Genomic DNA, 20,895 nt, shown 5'->3' with positions numbered 1-20,895 from the left:
CAAGAAGCCCTCCTCATTCAGGCTCGGAAGGAAAGCCCTTGGTGGTAGACTTCCCAGTTTCCCAGCAGGAGACTGCTGAGTGGTGTCCCCACTTGTCAGGGAGGGTTAAGGTTTTGCTGGAGGCCCGATCAGGGGGCAAGCGGTGGTGGGTCAGTGGTAGAATTCTTGCCTTCCATGCAGGAGATCAGGGTTTGATTCTCAGCCCGGGCACTTCCAGGGCAGCCACGACTTGCCAATGGGTAGAGACTTGTCTGTTGATGGGACGCTGAACAGCTCCAAATACTCTCCTGAGAACTATAGGAGGAAAGGCTTGGTGATCCCGTTCCGAACATCTTCCAAGGGACACCCAGTGGATCACAGCAGCCTCATCTATGACCTCACTGAGAGACCAGAGTCAGCAATGGCAAAGATTAGAAGAACCGGAAGCTTCATGGTTCCATGGAGGGCTGGAGGAGGCGAGTCAGAGGCTGCGGGGACCATAACAAGGGCTTCCTGGCAGGGCTGGGACCAGGAGGTGGAGAGACAGGAGGAAAACACCATCGCTTCTCCCTCTCCCCACGCCCCCATCTTCAGCCTCGCACATGGGCCAAAGCTGACCAGAGCCCTTGACCAGGGAGGGGTCAGGGACACAGGCCAAGCAGGGCCAGGACACCGTGTTCACAAGATTCACCGGGCCATGTCTGGATGCCAGTGAACACTGGCCAACCAACCCTTTCTCACACCTCACAGTGTGGCACCCTGGGAGAGAGTTCACAGGTGGCATGCACCTGACTGCACCAAGCTTTTCCACAAGCTGCCAGGACAGCACTTCTGCCCCAGTGTCCAGAAGAGGAAACGGAGGGCCAGAGGCATGAAGAACTGTGCTGTCAATCCCCAAGGGATGTAGGTGACCAGGTCGGGGTTGGGTGCAGATGGGGTTTCAAAGGCTAAAGCCTTCCCTGCCCCAGCAGGATGCACGCTGGTCTTTCTGGGCAATGTTGGGGAGGGCAAGAGCCAGGGCAGATGGGGGAAGAGTTGCTGGCTAGGGGTGGGGGCACCATCTAGTTCCATCTTCCTTTTTCAGCCTTTCTTCCTACAGAGGGTGTGTTAGTCCAGGTAGACTAGAGAAACAAATCCAGGACAGTCATATATATGTGAGAGAGCTTTATATAAAGAGTAACTGTATATTAGGAAAACATCCCAGCCCAGTCCAGATCAAGTCCATAAGTCCAATATTACACCATATGTCTGATACCAGTCTATAAATTCCTCTTCAGATTCACACAACACATGCAATGTTGCTGAATGCAGGAAGATCACAGGCCAGTGGGTGGAAATTTTTGTGGATCCAGTGGTGGTGGAAGCATCTCAGCACTAGCATGGGTCTCCACGAGGCTCCTCCAGCTCCAGGGCTCTGGCTCCATCAGCATGACTCCAGGTGGCTTGTCAGCAGGAATGTCTCACAGTGAGTGTCGTCTCTGTCAAGCCTCCAAATGAGGTCATCAAGCTGCTTGCTACCTGATTGACAGGTTAGACTCTACCCCTTCCTCAAGTTGACCATAGATTATGTGATTGTCACAGAGAGGGAACCCACTGGACATTCTGCCCAGAACCTCTCTCTTGGCAGTCGTGTGACACAAAGGAGACAGAGGGAACCCTCTGATTTCTAGTCCCCTGACCACCTCCTTCATCTGTGACTCACCCGTCTCCCCAGCTGACTGTCCACACGGCAAGGACTCTGCCGTGCCAGGCTCTGGGGATGAACAGAGAGCCCTCGGCTCTGACAAAGAGCTTCTCAGCAAACATGCAGAAGGACGGACAGCCGGAGGAAGGCGCACTCCCTGTACAATGAGCGGGGCCACTGGTACCCTGAAGGCTCTGAACTCGGAGGCAGATGGTGTCTTAGTCTCCTACGGTGATGGTGGCTTGAAAGGAGAGGGAGACACCGTCTCACCTCATGGTTCTGGAGGTCCGATATCCCAGGCAGGGGATCAGCCGTGCTGGTTGGCTCTGAGGTGCTGAGGGAGGAAGTGCTCCCAGCAGCCCTTGGGGCTGTCCACTGTTGATTCACAATGTTTCTGTCCTTCCCCATGGTAGCCCCCATGTCACTGTCTGTCATGGTTACATAATCTGGTATCAATTTAAGAATATTAAGAGTGAAGGGGGAAGTCTAATCAGGTAGCAGCTTGATGACCTCATTTGGAGGTGCAAGGGAGATAAATAGCTCACTGGAGGCCAGATACACGCTCCCTGCCAGACATTCCTGTTGACAAGCCACGTGGAGCTATGCTGATAGAGCCAAAGCCCTGGAGCTGAAGGAGCGCCATGGAGACCCCTGCCAGCACTGAGATGCTTCCACGGCCACTGGATCCACAAGACCTTCCACCCACTGGCCTGTGATCTTCCTGCATTCAGTGTCATTGCATGTGTTACGTGAGTCTGAAGGGGACTTTATGGAGCAGTATCAACATATGGGGCAATACCGGACTTATGAACTTGATCTGAACTGGGCTGGGAGGTTTCTTAATGCTCTTTGATCTAAAGTTCTCTCTTACACGCATGTGAGTGCCGATGAATTTGTTTCTCTAGTCTAACTAGACTAACACACTGTCCCTCAACAAGACACCACTCAAGAAAAGAGGGCCCACTTACCCCAGTCCGACCTCATTAACCAGACTGACCAAGCTGCAAGGGAAGCCTTTACTTCCATACCAGGGCACCTTTAGGATTTCAACACACTGGTTTGGGGACAGGGCTCAATCTTGGAGAGCTGGGGTGTGGAGTGCCAGGGTGGGGTGGGGAGGTGACTGACACCCCCAGCCTTGGCAGCAGTCATGGAGTTATTTTCTAGACCCCCAACCCTACCTCCGGTCCCGGGGGTGAACTGTGCAAAGCGGTGGAGAAGACTCGGCCCCACGTGGCAGCACCGGGGTCCAAAGCCTCAGCAGGTCTAGGCCATCTTTTCCACCACACCTGGGCCTCAGGGAGCCTGTGACCAGAGGCAAAACCTGATCAGCTTGCTTTTTCTGATACCCCTGCCCCCCAGCTGTGTCTACATGCATGCAGATGGCAAGAGGCCATGGCCTGGGCTCTAAGGACCACAGAGGCTGGGCTGAGCTTTGCCACCTTTGTTGGAAAGCGCAGCTTAAAGGGAAGCCACGCTGATCCAAGAGGAAGTGCTGTTTCCAGGACCTGTCACCTAAGCGCAGCACTATTTTGGGAACAATTCTTTGGGCTCCAATTTCCTTAGAAACTCGACAAAAGCCCTGAGGCCAGCAGGTTACAGCTGGCCAAGCTTCTCTCTTCCTGGTCTGACCCTCCGGCTCCCCTGCACCCCCACTCCCAGCCTCTCAGTCCCTCTGTCCAGGGCCTGGGGGACACTCCCACCCAGTGGACTCGGGGCTGGACCAGCTGCCTGGAGACGAGTCCAGGAGGTGGGCTCTGGTTCCCTGTCTTCTGGCTTCAAGGACTGACAGTGGGGCCATGTGTGTCCTCGGTTGTGTCCCCCCTCGTCCCCCGGCCCCCAAATCAGAACATCGTTCTCCTGCTGTGCATGCCCTGCGAGCCTCTGAGCGGGGTCTGTTCCCCCTCTGGACTTCAGCAGCCACATTCAGGAAGCGGGCTCATGAGCCGTGCTCTGTCCACTCCGCAGGGCTCATGGCACCCGATGAGAAACGAGGTGTAAGGGGAGTTATTCTTAATACCAGTTCAAAAGAACCCAAAAGGAAAAAGATTCCATATTTGAAACCACCCCCTACTCAAACCCACTGTCATCTAGCTGCTGCAGGCTCACCCGCCCCCAGACAGGGTGGTCAGGACAGGCCTTCTTTGCCGGGCCACAGCTCCGCCTTTGTTCTGAGGAGTGGCCAGGGGATTTGTTTCCATGTGCGGCCCCGCAGCCTCACACCTGGCCCAGAGCACCGCCAGGGCTCCCGCTGCCACCAGGTGGACCCTGCTTCAGACTCTTAGTCCAAGTCAGGCTTCCCTCCTCCTCCAGCCTCTCACTGGCAGCTCCGCCGAGTCCCAGAGGCCCGCCGTGAGTCGCATCGGCTCGACGGCAGGGCGTTTGTGTTTGCTGACCGACTCTCAGACCAGTGTTGAGAGCTGATGGGTGAGGAATCGGGGATGGGGGCTGTTGTTAAGGCTGAGACCCTTCTCTCGCTCGCTTCTAAAACAAATCTCATTTATTGATTGATTGTTTTTATGTAGACATCTCCCCTATTGTTTGTAGTGAAACAGGCCTTCTCATTCTGAGATGCCCTCGATGCCTGGTGCCGCCAGGGGTAAGCACTGGCTGCTGATTGATGGCTCAAGCCCCGCCCCCACCCGCCCCGGCTCTGTGGGAGAACATTAAGCCAACATGCAGGCCCAGGGAGGTGCCCTGTTCTGCCACACGGGGTCATTGGGAGACCAAATGGACTGGCCAGCTTCCAACAGTGACTGCATTCCCCTCCTCCTCTCAAAGGAAGGACAAACTTCCACAAGCGTCCACCATGTACTGGCTGAACACCACATGCCTCTGGCCTGGGTGCAGGCGGTGGAGAGGGGCATTTGCCGTGGGGTAGAGACATGGAAATGGACAGGCAGCAGCAGGCCTGGCTGGGGGTGGGGGTCAGGGGGTGAGGGACGAGCTCTTCAATGATGTGAATCAACTGAGAGGTGAGTGTTGGGTAAGAGGCAGGAACCAAGGGGGTGCTGGGGTTTGGGCTCAGGCAGTTGTGCAATGGTGGAGGGTGCCCTTTCCTCAGCCTGGGGAGGGCCAGGGGTAGACGTGGCCAGGCTAGCCCTTTGGGACAACTTCCTCAGTGCTAGTCTGGGCTTCTGGTGAGCCTGGCTGGTAGGACATTGGAGGCAGTTCAGGGGGGTCTCCCAGGCCACGTGGTGTTCACAGCTCCTGGCATGGACTCCATCCAGGGCTGTGTGCATTGAATAGAGAAAGCCAGCAGGTGCCAGCTCAGGGGGCAGGGGCAGGGGATGGCTCAGACAGGATGATGCCAACAGTGTGATCCCTGCTCCTGGGAGGAGATCAGGGGTGGCCCCTCTGAGGAAGTGATGTCAAATCTGGGCTCTGAGGACCGGGGCGCAGTTGACCATGCCAAGAGGACAGAGAACACATTCTAGGTGAGGCTGACCCTGGACACGAGTCCAGGAAGGGGTTGACGGACTGCACGGGCCATCAGGAATTGTAGGTCGCTGATGTGGGGCACTGCGTTGAAGAGTTTGATCGTGGGTTGGGGAGGGCAGCAAAGGGTGTGAGCAGACAGATGACGCACTTCCAGCGATGGATTCAATTGCTGGTCCCTGAGCCCCTGCTGGCCCACCGGTGTCCTAGGAACACACACACCCAGGGAGGAGGCTTTCCAGAGGGAGGAGCTTCCTTCCTCACCCGCCCCCCAGGCTAAGTTGAGTCATGGGTCCTGGATATTTGTAGCTGATAGTGGACACTGGCTCAAAGCCACAAGGTCAGTGAGTTACTGAGCGCACAGATCTGCCATGGGGGCAGGCCTTGAGGCCCCCCAATTCCGCAGGAAATCTACTGGGCCCCTGATGGGGTGGGAGACTCTTCTTCCAAGATTATGTCTCACAGGAAGAGCCACAGGTTGGTGGCCTGGCTGGGCTGTCTGCCAGGGACTTTGGTTCCTTTCCACATGGCATCTCCCCGGGGCTGCCTGTACTTGCCTGCAGCGCTGCAGCTGGGAAGATGCAGATGGAGAAGCTTCTAGAATCCAGGCCTGAGCCTGTAACAGACCCAGCCATTTTCTGTTGGCCCAAGAAGCCGCAGAGAGGTTGTTTAGATTCATGGGGAGGGGACACTGAAAGTATTTTAATTTAAAAGTGATTATGGATAGATGTGTGCGTAGACCTCTGTATGTATGTGTGTGTGTGCTGTATAGAGTTCCTGTTAGGTCCTGTTGAGTTACTTCCAACTCACGAGTGACCCCTAGGTACAAAAGAAGGAAACACTGCCCAGTCCTGCCCCTCAGTCCATCTCACTGAGGGGCATCCTTTTCCCTCATCCTTTGCTTCACCAAGCATGACGTCCTTCTTCAGGGACTGGTTCTTCTTGGTCACATGACCAACGTCCGTGAGATGAATCTCGCCAGCTTGACTTCGAAGAAGCAGTCTGCTACGCTTCTTTCAACAGAGATGTGTTCACTTTTCGGGCGGCCCATGGCACTTCCAACCTTCTTGCCCCAAACCATATTCGAACGCATCCATTCTTCTCCCGTCTCCCCTAGTCACTGTCTACCTTCCACATGAATTGGGTAATTCAAAACACCGTGCTTGAGTCTGGGTCCCTTGATACTAAAGGTGACATCTCTGCTTTTTTAAGACTTTAAAGAAATTGGGTTTCTGACAGCAAGCTTGTCCAGTGCAAGGTATCTTTTGATTTCTTGACTGCTGCTTCCAGATCCAAGAAAAACAAAATCCTTGACGACGCCAATCCTTTCTCCTTGTGGTGGTTACACAATTTCATGTCACCTTGATGAAAGAACGAAGGGGTGGAGTCTAGCCTGTCAATCAGGTCACAGCTCGGTGATCCCTCCTTGTGGGCGTGGCCTCCTCGTGAGGATTCTGGGACTTCCTCTCTTTCTCCCTGGAGGTGGGCCACCCACTCTCTGCTTCACCTTCCTGTTGAGGAGACACACTCAGAGAGCTGGGGGAGCATCATACGAGCGCTGAGATGCTTCCACCACCACTGGATCCACAAGACTTTTCACGCACCAGCCTGTGATTTTCCTGCATCTGGCCTCATTGCTTGTGCTGCATGAGTCTACAGAGGAATTTATGGACTAGTATAAGATATAAGGGCTAATATCAGACTTATGGACTTGATCTGGACTGGGCTGGGATGTTTTCTTACTATATAACTACTCTCTGATATAAAGCTCTCTCACATTCCTATTAACATTTCTGGATTTGTTTCTCTAGTCAACCAGAACTAACACAACCCTTTATCACGATATGGTCCATTGGTCCAGTTGTAAGATTAAACAGGCGTATTTTGGTGTTGAGGTGTAATCCACACTGAAGGATGGAGTCTTTGATCTTCAACCACCAGTCTTGCAAGTCCTCCTCTTTGAATTCAGCAAGCCAGGCTGCGTCATCTGCCTATGTCAGGTGGTTGAAGAGCCTTGCTCCAATCCTGATACTGCATTCTTCTTCATACCACACAGACAGTAAACTATGAGCCATTTCAGCCTGGTTAAATGCTTACAGTTCAGTGGCACAAATTAGTTCATCTTGCATAACCATCACCACGTTTCATTTCCATTGTCCTTAACAGAAATGGGCCCTCTTAGTGGGAAGCATGGCCAAGTATCAGCCGACATCTTTCATCCGCCCCACCTAAGGTTCATTTCAGCTGATCTGATTTTGGTGGCCATACCCAAGCAGAGGGTTCACTTGGTCCCCACGTGGTGGGACTTGTCCTTGAGCGCCTGCCTCCTCTCGATGGGCTGCACCAAGGAGGAGGATGCCCAGATGATGAGGACCCACATCCAACCAGCTGCCTGGAGCCAAGCCCAAGGGAGCTCCAGCCCAAGGCAGTGCCTTCCCTGTTCATTGAGATGTGTGAGGCATTATCACCATGGCAACAGTCAGGACAGCATCCCATTTGGGTTTTAGGTCAATGTGTCTGCCTGCAGCGCGGACAGTGGATGCAGGAAGGGGAAGATGAGCCACAGAATGAGAAGATTGGGATTTGGGGCCTGCGTGCTCCTCAGAGGCAAAGATGGCAAGACTTCGGCTCACCTACTTTGGATATGTGCCCAGGGGAGTGTTGCGGGTTTGGATAAAAGTCCAAATGTCCAGTTAGAAGTATCGAAGTCTTTATTTTTATATCAGGCTAGCCCAGGCTGCAGTGGGATTTGTTCAAAAAGGAACTTTTCACCAAGATGCAGCCCTGTCTTCCCTGGCCAAGCCTCTTTTATATTATTCAGGGAGGGGAGAATACAGAAAGCAGAAGAAAAAGCACGTTTAAATACATATATCACTAAGTGGTATAGACAAAGTCTATTTAGGTGAAGTTTCAGGAGCCTTGTTTTATGAGCCCATTCCTGGATTTTGTCTCTATTGAAATGAACACTCCTGTCCCTGAGAGGCAGACTTACAGCATCTCTTGATCCTGAGAGAGGGGTCGTTTAAGCAAGAATTGCTCTAAGGGCACGTGGTGCTATGAGCTTGTCCATTTCAGGGAGACCAGTCCCTGGTGAAGGACTTCAGAATTAGTAGAGGGCCAGCGACAAAGAGAAGACCTTCAACAAGAGGGTGGACCCAGTGGCGGCAATAGGGCTCACCTTTAACACACCTGTGGGAGGGGACAGGACTGGGCAGTGTTTGCTCCTATGGTGCATAGGGTTTCCATGAGTCTGGCCAGACTCCATGGTGACTCACGAGAACAAGTTTGAAGATGACAAGGCCCAAGGCTGGGCTTGGGAGGTGACAGGCTTGGTGAAGGGAGGCAGAGGGAGCCCCCCAGGGGTCCCTGGTCTCTCTGTCTTGCAGATCAGGCTGTGTGATAGGGTGGCTCTAAAGGAGACCCAAGGAACAGGATCAGGTAAACAAGGAGAGTCGATCTGGCTGAGACTTGCAGGCCCGCGCAGGGCCTTGGGGACAGTGAAAGGCGCCTTGGGGCCAGTCATTAAGTGCTTGGTGACTAACCCACCAGCCGCCCTGCAGGAGAATAATGTGGTGGCAGGCTCCTGGAAAGATCAGTGAGCCTCGGGAACCCTGTGGGACAGGTCCCCTCTGGCCTACAGGATCCCCATGAGTCTCTGTGCACTTGGCAGCAGCGGGCTTGGCTCTGGCATTTTGGTGGGGGCAGTGGTGGGGGCTCAGGGTAGAACTGGAGATGCAGGTTCATTTCTGGCCCATGCACCCTCAGGAGCAGCCCCCAGCACCACCTATCTGTTGGGGGCGGGGAGTGCCTGTGGCTGGGGAATTGTGTGAGTGTGTGTGTGAGAGAGAGAGAGAGAGTAAAGGTGAGTGTGGCCCCAGAACTCAGCGGGAGGCTGGCTGTGGTATGTAGAAGAGGGTCAAGGAGAGGCTTTAGGGAGCCCAGACGTCTGAAGCCAGGAGGTTGGAAAGAAGAGGTAGGTAGGTCTCAGAGAAAGAATCAGACCAGAGGGTGGTGAGCAGCCATGGAGGTGACTGGTGGGTCTGTTGTGCCCTCTAGTGGCCACCCTCAACTGGCACTCACAGGGACTCTGGTATAAGTGCCCCTGTGGGGTTCTGAGATTGTCACACTTCCTGGGAGTAGAAAGCTTTATCTTCCTCCCATGGAGCAGCTGATGGTTATGAACCTCTGACCCTGCTGTGAGCAGCCCACTGCGTGGCCCACCATCCACCACGGCTCCTTCAAGAAGCACTGAGTCTGGGAAAAACCCCTATCACTTTCCTTCCCCAAGCCGGGCAGGTCCTTCCACTTACAGCAGTGGTTAAAACCTTCCTAATGCCGCGACCCTTTAAAACAAGTCCTCATGTGGTGGTGACCCCCCAACCATCAAATTATTTTTGTTGCTACTTCATCACTATCATTTTGCTACTGTTATGAATCGGGCGACCCCTGTGAAAGGGTCGTTCGACCCCCGCCAAAGGGGTCACGACCCACAGGTTGAGAAACACTGACTTAGAATGAGTCCTCCTGGTCCTTCTCCAATGGGCCTCGGGCTAGGAGCTAAGCTAAGAGCTCCCCAAGGGACGGATCACCTGCGGTCGCCAGCCAGGACTCGCGTACCCAGCAGCCGCGTTCAAGCCCTGCCTTACCCCATCTCCCTGGCTGGTCACCTATGTCACTGCCCTGAGCTGCCACATCCCCAGTAGATTCCCCGTGGGGGGAGGGAGGTCGAGTGACTGCTGAACACACTTGGGGCTATTCTCCGACCCCACCCAGAGAGGCCCACTTCCAGCACTGACCACTGATCCCGGCCGGAGCCAAGCCTCACTGTGACACACACAGGTTCTCCGGGAGGTGGGTTGACCCCACGGGCACTGGCCCAGGCACCAGTCTAAGGACCAGGTGCCCTGACTGTGACCCAGAGGGTTTTGCCTCTGCCCTGTGGCAGAGACCGCCCCTCGTTCTGGGGCTCCAGTGTTTGGGCAGGTGCAGCATTAGCGGGAGGGGCTCACTGGAGTGACCTCATTTCCCTGGGGGGAACGTATGCGGCTGGGGAGGTTTGAACCTGCATTCTTCACAAAGGGAGGGACGGTGATGGCAATGTCCAGCCAGCCCCACCACAGGACAAGTTCACCTACTGTCTGTGTCCTGTTTGGGTGATTACGGAAGTTTTTGTATTCTCTGGCCTGCTTTTGCACACCAAATGGCCTGGAGGCCAGTGCCAGCCCGGCTCCCATGCGCCCCGGGAAGCCACGTATGCATGGCACTCGCTGGGTGCCAGGCCTCGCTGGGTGGAGCAGGTGTGAGCTGGGCCTGCAAGGTCAGACTGGAGGAAACTGGAGCCTGGGTAAGGTGGGGCCCCCCCAGGGAAGGACCAGACTCAGGGGGACAGACCCGGGCCCAGAAAGCAAGGTGGTCCTACGGAAGCCCTGGGTCCAACTCTTCTCAGCCTGGCGCCGTTTTTGAGCTCATGTGGCCTCTGCTAGTTTGTGACATCAGGGCGACGGCGCCCCAGCTCCATCCAGATCAGCTCAGGGAACTTAGGGCACTTGGTCCAACGTACACAACCAGCCCTAGAACGTTGGTCAGCTCTCTGTCCGGCTTCCCTCTGGCATCGCCCTTCAGCATGTCCCTCGGATTGGCTGCTGGGACAGACTCAGGGTCTCTGGACTGAGTAGAGGGTAGCTAAGAGGCAGCGGAGCCCAGGGAGGTCGCAGGCTGGGGACAGAGGGCCTGGGTTTGAACCCCACAAGGCCCTCCTCTGGCTGGTTCTTCCCATGGAAGCCAGGGACTGGGTCAGATCGAAACTGGGAAGGGCCATCCCGCCCTGGCAGGGGCTCTTGTCAATAACGATGACACTGGGGCACCCATACCGACTGGCCTCTGGAAGTTAAGAAATCCCCGATGGGGGAATCCAGGACAAAGCATGAGTTGTGTGGACTCTGGTGCTTCATGTTCTGCATTAGCCATTCCTATAGAACAAAAATATTCGAAGATCTGTTTCCATGACTTTTAGCGTCTTGGAAAGCCCCGGGCACAGTTCTACTGTGTCCCACAGGGTCCCTGTGAGCTGGAACCCACAGGACGGGAAGGGGGTCTATGGACTGGGATCATGCAGGCCCATTCTACAGGTACAGGTGAGGCAACCGAGGTTCAGAGAGGCACTGCCATCACACAGCAGTCAGGGCTGTGTTTAAAAGGGCACCTCGCAGAGCCGGGCCAGGGCTCCTCCCCTGCAGGCCTGTGTAGGATTCCTCCGCAGATGGTCCGGCCTTCGTTGATAACCCGGTCGGCCGGGGACAGGACCCCATCTGGCCCCCGGGATCGAAGTGACCATGACATCCGGAGGGTAAAATAGCTCTTCTCTTTATTTGTGTTGATTCTCATCATCGGAAACATTGAACAATAAATAAAACCAAGCAGGGGACCCGGAAGGCAGGCTCTCGCTGATGTCATTCGGCAACGCCCCACCCACTGGTGAACAAGCACAGGTGGGGGGGTGGGGCGGGGGTTAGCCTTCAAAGGACCAACCACGCAGCGGACAAGAACGGAAAGTGCGCAAGAGGCAGGCTTTGGCTTGGAGAGTGTGCTGGGGAGGGGAGCAGAGGGCTGCTGGCCCTGGGGTCCCAGCACAGGTTTGGGGGCTGGCGCAGGGCCTCATGCAGGTGGGCAGCTCTGGTCTGTGTCGGGAACCTGGGTCCCAGGCGGGGCCATTGGCCAGTGGGCTGGGAGCTGGAAATGCAATGTTCCTTCTGGGACCCGGAGCCTCTGCAAGATGCTGTGTGTCTGTCTGTTGTGCTGCCCTGGCCACCTCTGCTCTGGACTGAACTACCTGGAGTCCAGACCAACATGCACTGTGATTTGGGGCTCCCGACCCAGGGGATGGGATCTTATTTGGAAGTAGGTTTTCCCTTGTTATGTTAATGAGGTCAGATCACTTTGGTGGTGGTGGTGGGGGGACTGGAAGGCCAGTGGGGCAGATGTCAAGAGCCCCAGGGGCTTATGGGAGGAGCGGTAAGGCTGGGCTCCTGATTGACTTCCAGCTTCCAGAGCTGGGAGGAAGTCACTTTCTGTTCCTAAACGGCCCCTCTCACCCCCATGGCCATTCCATACAGAGAGGACTCTGAGAGGTGTCAGCACGCAGTTGGGCGGGGAGAGGGGGCCTACAGAGTGGGGCTTTCTGGGGCCGGGGGAGCGCTGGCTGAAGGCCCAGTGTGCTGAGGGCCGAGGTGGAGGGGGTTGAACTTCTGAAGCCTTAGAGGGGTTTGAATCCCCTTTGGCACGTGGCCCTGTTAGCGGGCGTGGGTGCCCCTGGACGCATGTTTGGCCCGCGCCGAGGGCGGGAGGGAGGGGGAGATTTTCCCTGCGTTCCGGCCTCTTGAAAACAGTTTGAGTGCAGGTCACAGACTACATCCCTGGAGGTCCTGCACAGACCACCTGTGGCCTAGTGCCCCTGGACACGGAGCTGGCCTCTCCCGGTGGCCCTAATCACACAGGGACATGGCAACCAAGGGCTCTGAAACCTCCCGCCTTCCCGGGGAATCGCCCAGCTCCTGCTCCCCCCTCGGCTGGTATCCAAGTCTTATGTCTCATTTGCTGGAAGCCCACAGAGGCAAGGATGGAGACGTGGTCTCCCGTACTCTGGGCATGTGGTCAGAGGAGACCGGACCCTGGGGAAGCACAGCATGTGAGGTAAAGTGGATGGACAGCAAAAAGGGGAGGGCCCTCACGGAGATGGACTGACACAGTGGCCACAACAAGGGGCTCCGGCACAGGGACCAGCGTGCGGATGGTGCCTGGCCCTGCGTGTTTCCATCTGCTGTGCAGAGGGTCGCTGTGGGTCAGAACTGATTGGCTGGCACCTGACACCATCAGCACCACCAACACACCCTCTGTCTCCTGCCCACAGCACCCCAAATGCCGCCTGGAAGCTCCTCGCCCGATTCTAAGCCACCCTCCCTCGGAGGTGGCTGAGGCCAGGGGTGCGTGTTGCCTGGGCCACAAGGATCGGCTTTGATTTGGTTAAGGGCCCACGTCCAAATCTTTCAGACTCAGAAAGGCGCTTGCTGGGGTCCCAGAAGGAGAAGACCCACCCCCCACGGGAAGTATGGGGTGACAGTGGAGCCCCAGGGGCAGCCCCAGGACAACCCCCCTCCCCCAGAGTCAGAGCCAGGGCAGGGGTCAGAACCCACGTTCTGGGTGCTGGCTGGATAAGCCCTTCCCTGGACATGGGAAATCTGTAGGCTGCGACGTCTGCTCACCGGTCAGCCCCCTTCCCAGGCTTTGGTCTTCTCCTTTCTACAGAGGGAGGGTTGGGAGGTCAGAGGGCAGTGGGGAGAAAGTGGACCGAGGCTGGGAAGCTGGTCCAGGGGGTGCTCACGTGCACCCCCCTCCCAGGACAAGCCTTTTTCTCTCTCCCAGGAAAGCCACGTGACACAGTGCTCAGCCTGAACCTCTTGTTGCTGAAGCGACTCAGCTTTTTGTGGGTTAGGATGGGAGGTTTCTGGGGGCCAGCTCCTCTCTCTCGTGGACACTGTGTTGGGACCTGTCCCCGAGCTCCCTGGGCCAGCCAGCATGGCCCCGTCCTGGGCCACCCCACTCTGGCCCCTGAGGGTCCAAGGGCAGCATGGGGCTTCATGGTTCTTCCACCCCGAGGACCCTACATTCTGCAGAACTTTGTAGCTGGGCCTTCTGTAACAGAAGCAAACCCTTGTCAGGCCTTGGCGCTCTCGGCAAATAAACAGGCTAGAACCTCTCCTCTGGGCACACTCAGAGTCCACACTCAAGCAGAAACCTAGACCCAGCCTCACAGAGCCTGGCCGGTCCCTTCTGGGGCCTCTTGTAAATGGCCTACAGCCCCCTGGACACCATGCTCTCTCCAGGTTTGGCTGGTGGGAGTGGAACCTTCTGGAAAGGGGAGGTGGAGGTTTGCTGAGGCCACTTGCACTCTGCATAAGCCACCAGGGCATCAGTGCCCCCCGCCTTCTAGAAGGTGGTTTCAGTGGGCAAGATGGGCTCTCTGATCAAACCTGGGAACCGGGAGGGGGCCACCCCTGGCCCAACAACAGGGTGCTGAGTGAGGGACAGGGCACAGCCAGAGGACGGGGCACAGGGCATTGGACAGACAGACAGACTGGTGCCAGGAGACTTCTCCCCAAGCCTGGGGGCCCCCACAGGCAGCCCAACCCCCAGGGCTCATGCACCCCTTCCATAAGCCACAGCATGCTTGATGAAGACCCCATACCAGCCACACCACGTGCAAAACATGAGTCCAATTACCCAAGAAATCAATAAATAATCAGGCAAGGCTGAAAGGAAGACAGGGGCCCACAGGGGGAGAAGAGATGAGGTCAGTCACACCCTGCTCTGTCCGCCACTGTCCCCAGCTTGCCTCCCAGCCCCAGGGCATGGCGTGGTTGGCCAGCATGAACTTGTCCGGAGCCCAAGCTCTGGGGGGAAGATGTCAGGGATCAGAGGCCCCCGTGGGGCATTGCCCAGGGTCTGTGGCATTGCCCTCAAGGTAGTCCTCCCTCAGGAATGTCCAGGGAGGCCCTGAGTGGGAGCTAGCAGGGCCCCTTAAGGGCAGGCCTCTCTGCCCATCCTCGGCTCCTTTACCTCGGAGAAGGGGTGTTCAGGGTCAGACTACCGGGTCACCGGCAGCCAGAGCGGACCTGACACGGCATCTAGCTCCGCCCTGCCCGCCTCGGGGACTGCGTCTGTCCCCCAACTTCAGCAGATCAGGAGACCCACTCTGTAGTCCGGCAGGGCTCAGTGACACCGGACCCGGGTGCAGGGCTGGCGGTGGTGAGGAGGCACGGGCCTGGCCCTTCCTGGCAGCGTCATCTCCCCTTGAAGATCCTGATCTTGTGGATGGAGGCCAGGGCAGCTGTGACATTAGACTCGAAGTCCCCATCGTGCACGCCAGTCTTGCGGAAAGCACCCGCCGACGGGTTGTTCTCCCAGTAATGGTGCCAGTTCCCCTTGCTGTCTGCCCCGAAGCCATACAAGTCAACCTAGGGGGAGGGGGGATCAGAGGTCAGACCACACAGCCTCAAGTGTGCCCCCAGACAGCTGCGGAAGCCCCAAGCGCCAGACCTGCGAGTATGCCAGTGGGCATGCCAGGGTAAGGGGCCTCCAAACCTAACCGCCCCCTGTGTTAAGAAAGGAGTAGGTGCAGTGGCCCACAAGGGGGGCAGAGGAAGCAGAGCTCAAGACAAACGCAGCGCCAGGACCAGAATGCCCACAAATGACCCACGCCCTCCGTGCCATCCCTGGTGAAGCTGACTCCCAGTGACCCTAGAGGACAGAGTAGAACTGTCCTGTGGGTTTCTGAGACTAACTTGTCACGGGAGCAGAAAACCTTTCTTCCACGGAGCGACTGGTGGTTTCGAACTGCTGACCTTTCAGTGAGCAGCCAACTGTCTAATCCACTACAGTGAACCCTCGCCACTTCGTGCTTCGACTTCCGCGGCTTCACTCTATCGCAGTTTTTGCGTAACAGCGCATGCTCTGTCATTACTGCCACTGATTGGCTCATACTGTACACGCTTGATGCCATAAATAATATAATAAATAATAAATGATAATTGTAACGTCCAAATGTTTTACTGTATTTTCATTTTTTCGTTTAATAAATTGGGTAATGGTGACTAAAGGGTGTTTTTTCATGTCCTCTATGCTCTAACTATGAAAATATTTGATTTACAAATAAGAAAATTCCTACTTCGCGGAATTTCATTTATTACGGTAGGGTCTAGAACCGATTAACCGTGATAAACGAGGGTTCACTGTATACCACCAGGGCTCCCAGACACTCCCCCTGAGAACCACGCCCTGATTCCCGGCCTCTCCAGCGGTGAGAAAGTCATTGTCCGTTCTGCAAAGCCTCCCCCTTATGGTACTTCCAGACATCGGTGCTCTGACTGCCCTGGAGACCAGAGACTCTCTTTTGGCCTTGAGTGCCCAGGGCCTTGGGATGCCCAAGTGTTAAAAAACACCACATCCAAAGCCTCACCCTGGCGTGCGCCTACTGGGTTGTTAGGAAAGCCTGCTGGTCCCCCAGCATGGGGTCAAGAGGAGACTGCTGGTGGGTTGAGAAGTCTGGAGGTTCGATTCCCACACCCAGCCGTTCTGATATGGCTTGGGCACAGTCATTGTGAACTGTCTAGTGTACAGCTCTGCCCACGGCTACCATCGCCAGGCGCTCACCGGGAGACGCTGCTCCCAAGCTGAGATTTGTGTCTGGGCAGCGGCTGCCTGCCGGGGGCAGGAGCAAGGCTTTGTAACCTCTTTCCCGGGGGTGTCAGGAGGCTCTGCCAGTGCCCGGCTAGCAATGTGCAGCTTGGACCAGGGAGGGAAGGGGCTGCCTGGCCTGGGTCCTCAGGGTCATCCAGCCCCAGACTCTGTCCCTGCTGCCCCACCCCGTCCAGGAGTGTCCCCTGTGTGGGGCAGGCGGCGTACCTCGTCACAGACGTGCAGGGAGAAGATGACAGACAGGATGCCCGTGGACGGGTACCGCCCATGGCCCTGTAGCCAGTTGTCAAAGACGTACTTGATGAAGCCTGGATGGTAGATGAGGATCTGCAGGGGGGAAGGAGTGAGACAGGCACCCACCGTGGGTCCCACGCGGGCGGGTGGGCAGATACAACCAGGAGGGGCACTCGGGAAGTAAGGGGACAACCCCCCTCCCCCAGGCCCCAGCATTGGTGGAGCTGCCATCCCAGTGGTGAGATGGGCAGGGCCCTCGCACTGATGGAGCGAGCACAGAGGCCAGCGGGGGAAGCGGGGCACCAGGAGGCATTGCTTGGGGGTCATTAGTGTCTGTTCAGTGGGGGTGCATTTGAGAGGGACTGGTGGGACGCTGGTTCAGCATGATGAACTTCATGAAGACACTGTGTTGTGTGCGTGAGACAGGCCGAAACCGTGCTGCTTTGGCACCTTGAGAGGCGCTTCAGAGCGTTCAGGGGCCGCTCCATCATCTTTGCTCTCCACTCCCCCGCAGACTCCTTGAAGTGCCCTCCACTGTATAAGGCGCCCTGGTGGGGCAGTGGGCTGCTAACTGCAAGGTTAGCAACTTGAACCACCTGTTGCTCCAGGGGAGACAGGTGAGGCTTTCTACTCCCGGAACGAGTCCGTCCCAGAAATCCAGAGGGGCAGTTCTACCCTGTCCTGCAGGGTTGCTATGAGTCCGAGTTGACGTGATGGCAGCGATGTATAGGTATATCTGTACACATATGTATATTTGTGTGTGTGCATACACTTATACACGTTTACATCTATATCTACTTACAGACACATATGTATATTAGATAGAATTAGACAAATGTGCACACAGATACTGCTGTACATGTATTCCTTGCTGTCAGGGACTCTATAGGACAGAGGGGAGCTGCCCCATGGTGGGTTAGAACCTCTGACTCTCTGGTTATCAGTGAATCAGTTAGCAGCTTAGCACTGCCCCACCAGGTCTGATTGCAGCTGAAATAAAAATAAGTGAATGAAGGTTAATGGGTTAAACTCACCTTCTCCTTTTTCACTTTGATCTTGGTGGGCACAGGGACATAGGTGCTGCAAGAAAGGGGCAGGTGGTTGGTGGCAGGGTCTGTAGGAGGGCGGCCCTTTCCCCTTGCTCGGTCCCAGACAAGCAGCATTGCCTCCCGGCAGTAGCAGCCTGCAATGCTCAGTGGCAGACACTAGAGGGCAATGGTGGCCCATCGCAAGAGGTTCTGGGGGTCAACCTGTGGGCATGCAAACTCCTTCCCTTACTCAGAAGGGCTGGGATGGGGGATTGGCCCCAAGCTCTTCGGGCAGCCTGAGGAAGGTAGTGTGTGTTGGGTGGGGGATGTCAGGCAGAGTGGCTCTCCTGTCTCTCTGAGAAGCCAGAACCGCTGGGAGCATCCGGTGTGAGGTCTCCTTTTGGGCATTGCACCCCACAGCATGCAAGCACTCAAACCTGACCCCTGGCCCGCTGGCCAAGAGGGCTATGTGTTGGGCTGCCAACCACAAAGCCAGCAGTTTGAAGCCGCCAGCCGCTCTGCGGGGGAAGGAGGAGGCTTTCTGGATGAGATGAGAGCCCTAGTCTCAGAGACCCACGGGGTCAGCTCTACCCTGGCTGACACGGTTGCTAGGATCAGGATGGCAGCCAGGTTTTTTTGTTTTGTTTTGGGGTAGGGGATGACTGTGAACCCTGAAAACACTTCTTTTCAGAAGGAGTGAGGAGAGTGGGGGACGGGAGTCATGGCTGGGTAAAGGCCCGCCTGGGCGAGGGAGCCCCTGGGTTACTGCGAGAAAGTGTGAGCCCCCACGGCTGCTGTGCCCATGGTGCCCGGCTTCTCAGCACAGTGCGGGAGCAGATGCTGCGGCTGTGGGGCCAGGGCCCCGGGCAGTTGGAAAGCCATCTCCTTACCCGCACCCAGCTGCTACCTCTGAGGTCCTCTAGGGACGGCGGGCAGGACTCCCACACCCACTCACTGCTGTCCAGTTGATCTCCACTCAGAGCGACCCTGCAGGACAGGGTAGAACTGCCCCCTGTGAGTTCCCGAGACTGGGACCCTTTATGGGAGTAGAGAGCCTCGTCTTTCTCCAGCGCTCCTCTGGGGCAGCATCTCCTGTCCTGACTGCTTCTTGGTGGGCTATCCTGGGATGCATGGCATCCCTAGCTGATGCAAATAGTGAACCCAAAGGTTAGGGGTTCAAGTCCACCCAGAAGCATGCTGGAGGAGAAGCGTGGTGACCTGCCTCTGAAAACCAGCCTCTCAACTCCCTTCTCGGGGTCTCCCCCATGAGCTGGAAGCTCCTGAGGCAGGCAGGGGGATTCTGGTTTGGGAGGAAATAGATCTCGGCGGGCCACCACTGGGCTGCCATCCAGAGGAGCAAGGCTCAACCTACGTCCAGCTGAAAGTCCCTGAGGACTGAGGGGCCCCCCTGGAACTGGGAGAGTTGGGGAAGGGGCCTGTAGGGGGCGAGGCTTGTGTGCCAGGTCTGGGAGCTGCTCCGGGCCAGGGCGTGGTGGGGAGAGGATGGGGACTTACCGGGAGATGGTGCCGTTGGTGGTGGCGCTGATCACCCAGAGCAGGTCTGTGATCTTGAAGGGCACCAGGATCATGCTGACGTTCTCCCCCAGTTCCTTGAAGCTCTCGGGGTACACTAGATGGTGGGTGGTCTTGCTGCCGACATCGGCCTCAAACCCCAGCGTGGGGGCCTTGTTCATCCTGGGCGGGGAGAAGCAGAGAGGAATGAGCGGTGCATCACGTGGGTGCCCACGCTCCCAGCCAGCGGCGACTCAATCCACTGGCCTTCAGCGCAGCCTCAGGTGTTGAATCTGCCTGGCCGGGAGCCCCTGGCCCTGCTCACTGAAGCAGAGGCAGCAGGACACTGCTCTTGCACGATCTCAGGTGGATCTTGCACAGGTGCTCCATAACTGATCATCAGACACTATCTGCAGCCACCTCAGGACATTGAATGGCATGCCCACCAGGCACGAGCCTCCAGGTCCTTGGTCAAGGATCCCTGTGCCCCCAAGAGGTTGCCCAAGGCCACGGAGGCGCTGCAGGCGGTCTCCAACATGGGACAGATGCCCCCCACACACTGTGAGTCTTCCCACTGGATATCAGGGATGCAGGGCCACCCCACGGCCACCAGGTGACCCGTCCCAGAAACAAGAGACCGCCGGGAAGTCACTCGGGACCACCAGTCCCACCCCTGCTTAGATGTCTCCCCCTGCAGCCCCTGTGTCCTTGGGCTCTGTGGGCAGCACGGTGGGGGTTACAAAGAGCCCAGGTGGATGTGGCGGTCACCGGGATTCCTGTCTCACGTGATGACGCGGGAAACCCAGGAACACCAGATGCAGGACATCAGTCTGCTCTGCAGAGGGGAGCAGTGGTCCGAAGGAAAGTGAGAGCGTCTCCCCATCTCAGCGGGCCTGCGTGCTAAGCTCCCAGCCTCGGGGCTCAGCGTCCACTCTTGTCCCTTGGCAACCCTCCCAATGCAGTTCCCTCTGCAATGCAGACGGGAAACTAAGGCCCAGAGTGGGGAGGGAGGGGCCTGGCGCCCACCGGAAGATGAGGCCACCAAGGCTGGGCCCTGGGCCCCTTAGCAATGGCCCAGATGTTTTTCTGGCCTGGAGAGGCCCTCAGGGTGCGGGGCTGGGCACTGGAGGCACCCATGGATGCAGCTCCTAGTGCCGGGCTGAGGGGTGCTCACCTCAGCACGAAGTCATGCTCGTCTATCTGGGCACCGTACTGGGAGGCCTTCAGGTTGCCTGAGTTGCCCACCACGGCGCAGCGCCGGCAGCCCACTGCCTCATTGTCCAGCATGGGGTCCGTGTCCCCGGGCACCAGGCTGAACAGCTCCCTGATTGTGTCGTTCAGGTTCCGGGGAATCTTCTCTCGCTGCAGCTTCTGTGGACAGAGGAGGCTTATCAACCTGGCTGAGCTCTGGGCCCCAAGCTCCCTGTGGCTACTCATCCAGCCTACTGGCCATGGCCATGAGGGCGCCTTCTTGCTGCTGTGTGCCTGGAGATGGCGGGGCTCACACAGTCCAGGCTACTCTGGGAGATAAAAGGTAAGGGAGCATTCATTCATTTAATCATTCATCCATCCACCCACTTACCCATCTCTCCTCCCACACATCTAGCCTCTCATCCACCCACCCACCCTTCCATTCATCCATCCTTCCTTCCATCCATTCATCTATACATATATCCATCCATCCATCCATCCATCCATCCATCCATCCATCCATCCTTCCTTCCATCCATCCATCCACACATCCATCCATCCTTCCTTCCTTCCATCCAT

At 56.8% G+C, this 20,895-nt stretch overlaps 1 protein-coding gene across 1 annotated transcript in view; it reads right to left on the bottom strand.

Annotated features, from left to right (window-relative positions):
- Positions 1–11,448: 11,448 nt before the first annotated feature.
- ST3GAL1 (ST3 beta-galactoside alpha-2,3-sialyltransferase 1) overlaps positions 11,449–20,895 on the bottom strand; it is a 56,323-nt gene continuing 46,876 nt past the window's right edge. The window contains exons 3-7 of the mRNA XM_004697382.2: positions 20,300–20,496; positions 19,129–19,308; positions 17,620–17,665; positions 16,559–16,678; positions 11,449–15,111 (exon numbers count right to left, since the gene is read on the bottom strand). Coding sequence (XP_004697439.1) covers positions 14,938–15,111; positions 16,559–16,678; positions 17,620–17,665; positions 19,129–19,308; positions 20,300–20,496 — 717 coding nt within the window. The 3' untranslated portion in view covers positions 11,449–14,937. The remainder of the gene's footprint in view (positions 15,112–16,558; positions 16,679–17,619; positions 17,666–19,128; positions 19,309–20,299; positions 20,497–20,895) is intronic.

Source organism: Echinops telfairi, unplaced genomic scaffold (genome assembly GCF_000313985.2).
Source record: "Echinops telfairi isolate 266 unplaced genomic scaffold, ASM31398v2 ScPeMD7_1;HRSCAF=3_0, whole genome shotgun sequence".
Classification (NCBI taxonomy): Eukaryota; Metazoa; Chordata; class Mammalia; order Afrosoricida; family Tenrecidae; genus Echinops; species Echinops telfairi.
Note: the sequence above shows the minus strand (reverse complement) of the source record. Positions and strands in the feature narration are given on the sequence as shown.